This window comes from Vespula pensylvanica, chromosome 3, assembly GCF_014466175.1.
Source record: "Vespula pensylvanica isolate Volc-1 chromosome 3, ASM1446617v1, whole genome shotgun sequence".
In the NCBI taxonomy this organism is placed as follows: Eukaryota; Metazoa; Arthropoda; class Insecta; order Hymenoptera; family Vespidae; genus Vespula; species Vespula pensylvanica.
This window is the reverse complement of record NC_057687.1, coordinates 4448177-4458781: the sequence shown is the minus strand read 5'-3', so window position 1 is coordinate 4458781 and position 10605 is coordinate 4448177. Positions and strand designations below refer to the sequence as shown.

Here is a 10605-nt window from a genome sequence, read left to right as displayed (position 1 = left end):
ATAATACGGAATGATGAATAGTAAGTTCTGTGAAAAAAATGAAAGTTTTACTGACGCTTGACGTACAGTAATGACCGGTAAAATATGGTATATTAATTCAGTTGTCTTATTAATTAACACTAACCGTACCAGGCTCGATCAAACGACCGACTCAAAATTTAATTATGAATTGTACATTTTTTATTGTTTCTTTCGTTCATCATCAACTTTCTGTAAATTCTTAGATTCTCTGATTAATCAATTTCTCTGAATTGCTCAAGCTAGCGAAATCAGCAAAAGACAAAATGAAACGTTTCTCAACAGTATTGTATAAATCAAATAATTGTACTTTAATAATTGGTAAATTCGAACCAAGCAAACAACTTACAATATTAAATTTGAAGCATAAAAGTATAAAAATCAATAATGATAGAAAGCGAATATCTGAAACAGTTGTGTGTTATAATAAAACTAAATTCGTCGTCGATATCACTGACAATTTTATAGACATTTTATGACAATTTATATGACATATTTTATATATGGTCTATACAAATTTTTTTCAACATCCTTGATTTAGCCGGTATCAATGCATTTATAAGGAAATAACTGGACAAAATATATCCAGACAAAAATTTCTACTACAAATAGAAGAAGAGTTTGCCGAAGACTATCACGAATTTCTCCAGAAATAAAAGAAAAACGTACAAGGAACATCAAGTGGCCAATGTAATATTTCGCATTCGCGAAAAACATGCCAGATACGATTTTTCAAAGCAAATAAAACAACTAAATCTTGTATGATCTGTAAAAAATATATCTGCTGTAAATGTATGAAGGAGAATCCTATCACCTGCAAAAAAATACAATTAAAAAATTAAAACCATTCTTCATTTATTTCTAAGTAAAATAAATATTGTCTCTATGATCTCTTTGTGTTATTTATGATACATATAAAGATGAAAATATATGAGTGGTTGTTTTATTATTATTTAAAAATTACGTTATAAATGACCGGTTACCGTAAGAATAGGTATATATAAAAAGTTGGTACGATTAGTGTTAAATCATTTTTATTTTATTTCTTTTTTTATTGTTGTCGTAGTTTTTAAATTTTAAACATCGAAGCGTTTCACGTAAGTTCACTATAAAGAACATTCAAGTTGATTTTTGTATTTACTTGTTCTTCTACTGTAATTTTTTTTTTCTTTAGTTTTGCATCTCATTTCACTCAACGGTAAATAACACATGCGTGTGTCGGTTGATTCGGTGGAAAGTTCGAGCGAACTCGGTGAAGCGTGCAACAGAAACATTGTCTGGAATAGTAGGAATTCCAAACAGGATAGTTGTTTTCAATACTCCTCTCTGTTTTAGAAGCAGTGTCGATTAACTTTTGCAAGAGACATCAATTTCCATTACGGAAATATAATCATTTCGATGTTATTCGTTCGAAAGAATTTTTTATTAGATAAGAAATCAATTAAGAACGTATAATTATATATTTACATATGTATGTATGTTTATATATACGTTTTTCCGCATATTGGATGAGTCAAATTAATTACGATCTTAACTAATTATATTCCAAAATTCGATCGCTGCTTTTTTGTTCAAATATCGCTATTAGTGGCCCTTATTATGAATATAAAAATGTAAATCCAAAAGTAATGATAATAGTTAATATATAAAAAGAATTTCTTTTAATTGATTAGCACTTTATTCGACTAATATGAAATATAGTAGTAGTACGTTTTAATTCATTGAAATAAACTACTAAGATCATTTAAAATATTTTTAATAATTATGCGAATTCACGATACATTTTACATTGATTTTGCAAAAAGAAGAAATTCATTCCTTTTCTTTCTGTTCTACTTTCCCTTTTTATTCGATATAGTACCGAATGATGTAAATGTGATTACTATCGCACATTGCCGGACAGTAAACAATTTATTGCCTCATTATAGATTCGGTAGAGAGAAAAGTGGGTAGAGTAGAAAGGGCTTTGAGATTTTCCGTTTACGTTACAACTGATACTGCACGATTTTGCTTTCAAGAGATTTTTTGTTTATCTTCGTAGAAGTAATTGATATAATTATTTCTACGATAAAAATTATTCATTAAGATTGCATGAGCTAAAAACAAAACAATTAAATAAAAATCATTCATCGAGTTGTTATATGTTAAAGACAAAATACTTCTATTAAATATAAAATTAAATTAAAAATAGAAACTTTCATATAAAAAGAACATTTTTCTTAAAACCTTTACATTTCGTTTATTGTAATACTTCGCGTAATATTTCGTCTATCGTAAATAAAATAATTCAAAGAACATGATAATTATTTCTTTTTTCAATATCTGATTTAATATCTGAAAATAGTCAATATAAGTGTCTTACGTAAAAATTACAAAATTAATCAACCGTTTCAAAATAGCAGGATATTATTTTTTATCACGTTTTATGCAATAATTGTATTAAAGTTATATAAAAGCAGTATATGTGATCGATTAAAGACACCCTTATTGCGCCAGAATTGCGACAGGATATTATGTCACTAATATATAATATAGCTATATACATATACATTTTTCAAACTAGTTAAAAGTTAAATGCTCCTTTTGATCAAACGCGTTCGAATAGTTCTATAATACTGCGTATTCTGTGTTACCTGCTATTACCATTTACTATCTTATTCTAACGACAAATAATGACGTTATAGTAACAAACTAGTAGCTCGTAACGGGACGTATTATAAAAAAGAAGACAATTATTTTTAATGGCTCGATGAAAAGTATTTCTAATAATACTTTTCGAGGTTAATGAATTCTATTTATTATTATTCAATCTATTATTATCCTATAAATGCATTCATAGAAACGATTGAAAAATTGATATTTCAAGCAGTAAGGCTACGTGTGCACTGTGTTCGTCTTACACCAGATTGATGCAAGACAAAAAACCAGGCAATCAAATTCGATGGTCAAACTTGGCGACTGGAATTTGTCAATATCGTAATATTTAGTCTTAATGGCTAATTTACATACAGGAGGGATAGAGAGACAGTCTCTTGGGTCCCTCGAAAGCTATATTAGTCAGTGTCTGGTTTTCAAGAAAATTTTTTTTACTCCAAATATGTGAATTTGATTCAATAGTTACGACTATTAATGAGTCGCCCGTGTTTTTCTAGTTGCCACAACCAAATACATACGCACTAATACATTCTCTTGAATTTAATAGTCACCAACGACTGGTTGACATTGTTTATACACTCTAAATATAATTAATTTTGATTTAGTAACTAAATACTAGTGCGTACTTTTTCATATCAAGTCGGATTATTTTCAAGAACTAAACTTTGTCACGAGTATCAGTTTTCAGCGAAAGTAATATACTCTAATAAAGTTGTCATTTATTTGACGCTTTCTATTGGAAATCCGATGATTATAAAATCACATTTTTTTCTCATACGATATCTTCGAAAGTTAACTTTTACTTATTCTTATGAAATGTTATATATCTAATAGAATTTTAAATATATCTAACAACGTATCTAATGTCATTGCTAGAAATTCAAAAGTATAATATTTCTCGTGTGAATGCACCTTTACTTCTTAGGAGTGGCTTTAACAACAGAGAAAGTTCACTGCGTTTCTAAATCGTTTGCGTAGATCATGATTAATCCCTACTAAAGTAAGTACGTGTGAGCATTCGGATGTAAAGCTTTATTCCATTATGTATCAATAGATAATAGATCAAATCTAATAGTTAAGTGGATCTCGGGTGTTATCATATCAAATCAGTACGATTCAATCTTACACTCGTATTTTATTTTTTTTTCGTTTTTCTTTTTTGTCTTGTTTTAAAATATATTTTACATAATATTAAGAGCTTGATCGGCTCCGCATCCAACGGTACCTTGTATGTAATCTGGGAAGTTAGATTCCAATACACGCATACTGCCTCTTTTATAATCAGGAATAACTTGAGTTGCCAGAGAACAAGCGGTACTGCTGTAAACCTTTTGGAAATTCTCAGGTTGGAAAGCAGTAGTGGTGTCCCATCTTTGAACGATAGGTTCGCCTTCGTATCTGAAGAATAAAGCATTGCCATTGTCCGTGCCTAGAATTACTAAACGTTTAGGCTTAAGTCCAAGATCTTGAATTTTGTCGTTCGCTGAACCGTTACGAAGATATTCCGTCTTGATGGAGAACATACGGCTGCCTGATAAATAAGTAAACAGGAGGCAGGTACTACCGTCGGAATGACGGATAAGAGCCAAGTATAATACATCTCTTCGAGCAGAGCCTGTAATTACAGTTTTGGGTAGTACGAATCTATATCCACGACCAGACGTAACATCGTAAACCAAGATTGCTCTCGTTGCAGCATCCGACACGTAGATAAGAACACGTCCATCTGGACTGTAATCAGCAACGACGTATTGAAGTCGAGAAGAAGATGTAGTTAGACCGTCAAGTTCAATCGTCTTCACGAGCTGCAAACGATAATAAAACATATTTCAATATCTGTCTTTACAGATCTCGATCGAAAGTGAATGAAAACGGATCGTGTCTTTTGATTAGGTGCCGAGATAAAGAGAAGAGATCGGAGATTAATCGTTCCGATAATTTTCTTTGCGTTAGATTTAAAAACAAAAATGATTTAGTAACGTTATATAGCGATCAATGTAAAATATCTCGTTCCTCGTCTCGATATCGCATAATTTGTTGCATGCTTTCTGCTATAAGGTATATATAAAAACTTTCACAGCACTTGTTCTGCTGTCGTAAAAGATAGAAATGTTGTTGGAATAGAAAGATAAACTATTAGATCTTACCTTGCCTGTTTTTACGTTGAATGCAACAACTTTTGGCGGGGATATACGTACAGATTCCTCCAACGTATGGATTACTCCCGTATCCAAGACCCAGAGAATATCTTGAGGATCTAAGAAAAGATCTACGACATTTTGCAATGATTTCAATGAACCTTCCTCTTGAACGGACCAACATGGAAAAGCATAAAGATTCGCTTGACAGTTTCTATCATTGAGAGAGACTCTAGCCAAAGTTGCTGGAACACCAGGCTTATATCTTTAACAAAGATCAATCAAATATTTCAAATGATACTTTAGGAATATGAAAATATAAAATATTAAACATTTTATTATATTTTACCTTGGTAGAGCCAAATAAGCATCATCCATGAAAATTGCAGCTCTCGTTGCGATCACGTTTTTTGAGATGTAGCGACCACTGTTCTTGAACATACTCTTCGTAGTTGTACAAGGCCACTCAAATGATCCACCAACCCACTGGACGTTATGATTATCATATTGTTCCACATCGTTTGCGGTGGCAAATACGATGAAGATTGAAAGCGCCACCGTAAATTTGAATAACATAATTATTTAATCTTATTACTAATTCTTCAGGACTATCTCTCTCTTTCTCTCTCTCTCTCTCTCTCTCTCTCTCTCTCTCTCTCTCTCTCTCTCTTTCTCTTCCTTTTCGACCGAATCGTGATAATGAACTGAGAGATATTCAGGGTTATGCCATTTATATACTTCGGTGATTGACAACAATGCTGACATTGTGAAATCATTCATTTTTAAGAAATGTTTGTTGTCCATTTGTTCTTTCATACCGGAATTAAACCGATTTTGGATTTAACTAATTATAAAAATTGTATTTTTTTCATCGTTAATAAATTTGTATAATTAAAATTAAAGAAAAAAATAGATGAAGAAGTAATAATAACTAAAACAAGTGAATAATGTTCTAGAAGCCCCTCTTTTTTATCTACATCGATTATAACTTCCTGAGATTTTTACTTCCGTATTGTACGGAAAAAGCAAAGAATCAACAATATGTTGAATTTTAACAAATTTAAACAAATATGAAATATTTGATTATAAAATTAGGACTTCCTTTTCTTTGCTAACTTCCTTCCACCAATTTCCTGAATCCTTGACATCTCTTACGTTACTCGTTAAAAATATTTTGAAAAAATCATAACATTCATCATTAACATCTGTAAATATCAAATAATACGGACATTGCAAGATGTATGTCGAAATAATGAGAGAAAAGAAAAAAATTCGATGTTCATGCTACTACGTGACATATATATATATATCAACGACACGATGGATATTACTACATTCGCATATTTGCAAGACATCGTGAATATTCGTAAAGAATAAAATTCTCATAAGTTCTCGTTCGTTTTAGTTATTATTTGTCAATTTGTAGAAAATAAGAAAAGTATAAATTTTGTTTTGAGAGAGAAAGAGAGAGAGAGAGAGAGAGAAAGAGAGAGATCAACGAAGTATTTTTTCTGTATATTCAAGACAAGAATCAAGATGAAGAGGCTCCTAAGGAGCATAGTCTGTTTAACAATTCTAGCAGTAGGCTTTTCAACGGGTATTGTCGACAAACAGTTGTTACCAGAATTGTCATTCACTCTCAATGGACACAGTCTTGAATGGCCTTGTCAAAGTACGAAAAATATCTACGAGACAAGTGGTCGTTACGTGGCTAGAAATGTAATATCAACAAGGATGCAAATTTACAAGGACGATGCGATCCTAGCTCTACCACGTTACAAACCTGGTGTACCTTTCACCTTAGGAGCCGTATCTTTGAGAAGTAAAACCTGCTCACCAATGATTTTGCCGTTTCCTTGTTGGGCGATACAAGAAGAAGGTAATTGTGAAGCTCTGCAAAGTGCCATTGACATTGTACTCGATATTCAAGATATTCTTTGGGTTCTTGATACTGGTATCGTTAACACGATGACTCAACCGGTTAGAAGATGTCCTGCTAAAGTAGTTGGAATTAATGTTAAAACTGGCAAGGTATGTACTCGATAACTTTTTTATTTCATCAAATAGATACCACTTTGATTGAATATATGTGTATGAAATTGTTAGAATATAAATTATTACTACGATCGCATATCAAATGGTATCTTGAATATTCAATTCTTCTTCTTTTTCTTCTTAGGTGGTTAAAATTATTGACTTAAGTCAATTAGTACTTCCATTATCCCATCTTCAATATATGCTCGTTGACTATGCAGAAGATGGCCAAGTTTACATATATATTTCTGATGCAATAAACAGAGCTATCATCATTTATAACGTCACAGCAGATCGTGGAAACAGAGTGATTCTACCAAATACTGTGTCTGCCGGTTTGGATAAGCCCGACGTGTTGTACATGACACTTGTTCGAAAATCTGACGGTACATCCGTCGTATATTTCACGTACTTAGGATCTAGTAGACTTTTCGGTATCAGAGCTGCTAATTTGAGAAGTGGTGATCTAAATGGATCAATCGAAGAAGTTGGTTTAAAACATCAGAAAATTGTTCTACTTGGTAGTGACAATGGACCGGCCATTTTCTTCCGGAACAAAGGTATTATATATATAAGATTTATATATATATTTATTATATATATTATATATTATATATTTATATATTTATATATATATATTTATTATATATAAAATTTGTTGACTCTCTCTCTCTCTCTCTCTCTCTCTCTATATATATATATATATATATATATATATATATATATATATAATATTTTAAATATCATTTTTAGGTGAATCCGATATTTATATGTGGAATACGGAAACACCGTTCATACAAGAGAACTTCCTTTTAGTACAAAAAGAAGGTGATTGTCGATTATCGACACAAGTTGTACCAGGCTACAAAAAACTCATGTGGACCATTGAAAGTAACTTCCAGGATTATATATTGAACACAGTGAGCTGTTCAGGTGCGACAGTTTCTATTCATCCCTTAATGAACTCCTGCGATGAATAAATATATTGACCGGACAATAAAATGAACTACAATGGAATATACGATTATCGATCAAATAAATCGTAGTTTCAACACAACGAACATCGTTTGCTTTCGAAGAAAAGCTAATCGTCATCAGTTTTCCTGTTTAGGAGAAAAATGATAATTTATGTACAAATAAAATGATTATATGCCATATAATTTTTCTCAAATTTTTATATACAACTGTAATCTGATTTATTACATAAGATAGATAATTACAGTTGATTAAAAGTAAAAGTAGAATTGAGATAAAGTAGAATGCTTACGAAAGGAACATTATGAAAAGAAATAATATCAATTGATTTATTCCAACAATTTTCTTTTTGCAAAAATAATTATGTAATAAGTCTGATGTATAATAATTATTTTATTTATTTTATTTTTCTCTGTTTATACTTCATATTTATATCTCTGGCGGGCGGGCAAAAGAATATAAGTCAAATTTGTATCTAATTTCTGTTTTTCTCCGCTTTTTAACCTGCGATTTTAATAATACATGAAAAACTTATATTAAAAATTAAAAATTTTGTTTAATATAAAGCATTATTTCTAAAAAAAGAAGAATATTTGTAAATTAAGTATAATTTATATTTTATAAATCCAATGGAATGAGACATACGCTATCAACTTTCGCGTTCAAAGTCTAATACCTGATCTTACATTGCACTTTAAATATTATATTTGCTTTTGTGGAAAACTAATAGTACTTAATTATACTTTTCCGTCGACCAGAAATACATATCCATTTTATGGGATTTCATATTAATCGATTATGGATCGATATTGATCCAACATCGATGTATGTGTATCGAACGATGATGTATAAATCGAAGTATTGATTCTTATCGGTTGATAAGAATGCATTTTTGTAAGCTTAGTCATCATTCGAGTATGGTCACAGAAGCATGGTACATTCGTAACAGAATTTGTTAATGACCATTAAGCAAAAGTAAAAGTGCAAACTAAGTTGTTCAACAAGTTCTAACCTTAACTAATAACATTTTTATAATGGCGAAACTTCCACCACTTAATTATTTCATGGAAAAAGAAGCTGCAGACGTGGCTATAAAACACTTTAATCTTATTCTTCAAGAAGCATTGAAGGAGTACACAAATGTATGGGCCAGGTACTTAAATTTTGTAAATCAGTACCAAGAAGATAATTCTAGATCATTGTCCGAAGAAAAGACTCGGATAGAAAGACAAAAGGATGAAAATAATAAATCTTCGAGAAGCATATATCTTGAAGAACCACATACAACAAATTCAGCTTATTCAATAGAGAATACTTTACAAGGATGTACTTTGGATTTTGATTCTAATATAGAATCATTGAATGATAAAAATACATTTCAAAATGTAAGTCCTATACCAGAGAGAAACAATTCAAATTTTAGAAATATCAATTCTAATAGAAATATTTTTATGGATAATTCTTCTGAAGATACGTGTACAATAAATAATTTAAGAAACGACAATGAACAGGGGATATCTGATAAAACAAATTCTACAGTTACTAAAGATTCTACGAGTAATGTTCCTTCAATATTTTTATGTAGTACTTCGACCAAAGGTACAAAATGGAATAAAACGAAGAATGGTAAGAAGAACACACAATGCAAAACAGTTACACCATTGAATAATTTAAGAATTAGAAATAATTTACGTACTATAAAAAAAGAGAAAGCAATGAAAACACCTTTGCAAGTTATAAATAATGTGAACTTGACACCAAAGAATAATACTCTAATAGATAAGAGTAATAATACTAAATTAAATACGATACCATACGACATTCAAGTTACCCTCACGCCAAGTAACAAAAAATTCAAACAAACCAAATTAGTATTTCATAAGATCAAGAAAACGATGGAGTTATCAAATAATTTAAAATCAACTGATACTCCTACGTTAACAAAGACTGATATAACAGGTACAGAGAAAAAGAAAACAAATAATGAACATGATGATAATACTTATAATCAAACCGAAAAAGTTGAAAACGCAATAGAACGTATACAAATAAAAAACGAATCGATATATCACCAAGAATATAAAATAAATGATTCAATGGAAACAAACGATCCATTAAATAACAGTAATGAATCAACTTCTACTTTTTTTTCAGAATATGAAAATAATATAAATCTTGATCAAACTATTGATAGTTGTAATATTGATAGAACTTCTTCGCCTTTAGCAAGATTTGAGACTGAATCTAAATATAAGAATCAGAATATGAAAAAGAGACAAACCAAGATGTTAAAAACGAAGGAAAATGTAATAAAAATCATCGATCTAGATGAACCAGAAGAAAAGAGAATTTAATTATCTAAAAATAGAAGTTGCAGTGAATGCAAACAATATGGAAAAAAACAATGTTGGCATTACAGAGATATTCCATATAAGAGAGAAACCACACCAATAGACGTGGATTGTGTCTCTATGTCGCCTGATAGGCCTTCGAGTACTACATAATTTTATATATCTATTATTTATACAATTATATATATATATATATGTATGTTTATCCAAATATGTGTCAAAACTAAAGTGTATACTTGTATAGTGTAATTATTCATATCTTTGTAAAACTAGAATCAAACAAAATTAAATTTTACAAATTTTATTAAAATACACAATAAAAAATAATGTCGAAAATCTTCCTCCATTATATTTTAACCTAATAACAGTCTTTACCTCGAAACAAACACTTTACCTCAATCGTGTCACATAATTTTTGATTTGCGCTAAATTTT

General features: G+C 30.3%; 3 protein-coding genes across 4 annotated transcripts; 2 read left to right on the top strand and 1 right to left on the bottom strand.

The window, feature by feature from the left end:
• Nucleotides 1–3793: 3793 nt before the first annotated feature.
• LOC122627972 (protein yellow-like) lies at nt 3794–6780 on the bottom strand. Of its 2 annotated transcripts, XM_043809687.1 has the most exons (4): nt 6649–6780; nt 5161–5297; nt 4821–5076; nt 3794–4478 (listed from the first exon to the last, which is right to left on the bottom strand). In XM_043809687.1, exons 2-4 carry the CDS (start codon nt 5250–5252, stop codon nt 3855–3857), a joined length of 972 nt encoding a protein of 323 aa, XP_043665622.1. In that variant the 5' UTR covers nt 5253–5297; nt 6649–6780; the 3' UTR covers nt 3794–3854. The 2 variants fall into 2 exon arrangements, with proteins under 2 accessions (XP_043665622.1, XP_043665621.1); XM_043809686.1 differs by lacking the exon at nt 6649–6780 and having other exon boundaries at nt 5161–5448.
• LOC122627971 (major royal jelly protein 1) lies at nt 5460–8005 on the top strand. The gene is made up of 3 exons (XM_043809685.1): nt 5460–6842; nt 6991–7405; nt 7599–8005. Exons 1-3 carry the CDS (start codon nt 6348–6350, stop codon nt 7823–7825), a joined length of 1137 nt encoding a protein of 378 aa, XP_043665620.1. The 5' UTR covers nt 5460–6347; the 3' UTR covers nt 7826–8005.
• Nucleotides 8006–8854: 849 nt separating this feature from the next.
• LOC122627538 (probable serine/threonine-protein kinase DDB_G0288147) lies at nt 8855–10174 on the top strand. The gene is made up of 3 exons (XM_043808699.1): nt 8855–9446; nt 9528–9860; nt 9975–10174. Exons 1-3 carry the CDS (start codon nt 8855–8857, stop codon nt 10172–10174), a joined length of 1125 nt encoding a protein of 374 aa, XP_043664634.1.
• Nucleotides 10175–10605: the final 431 nt, after the last annotated feature.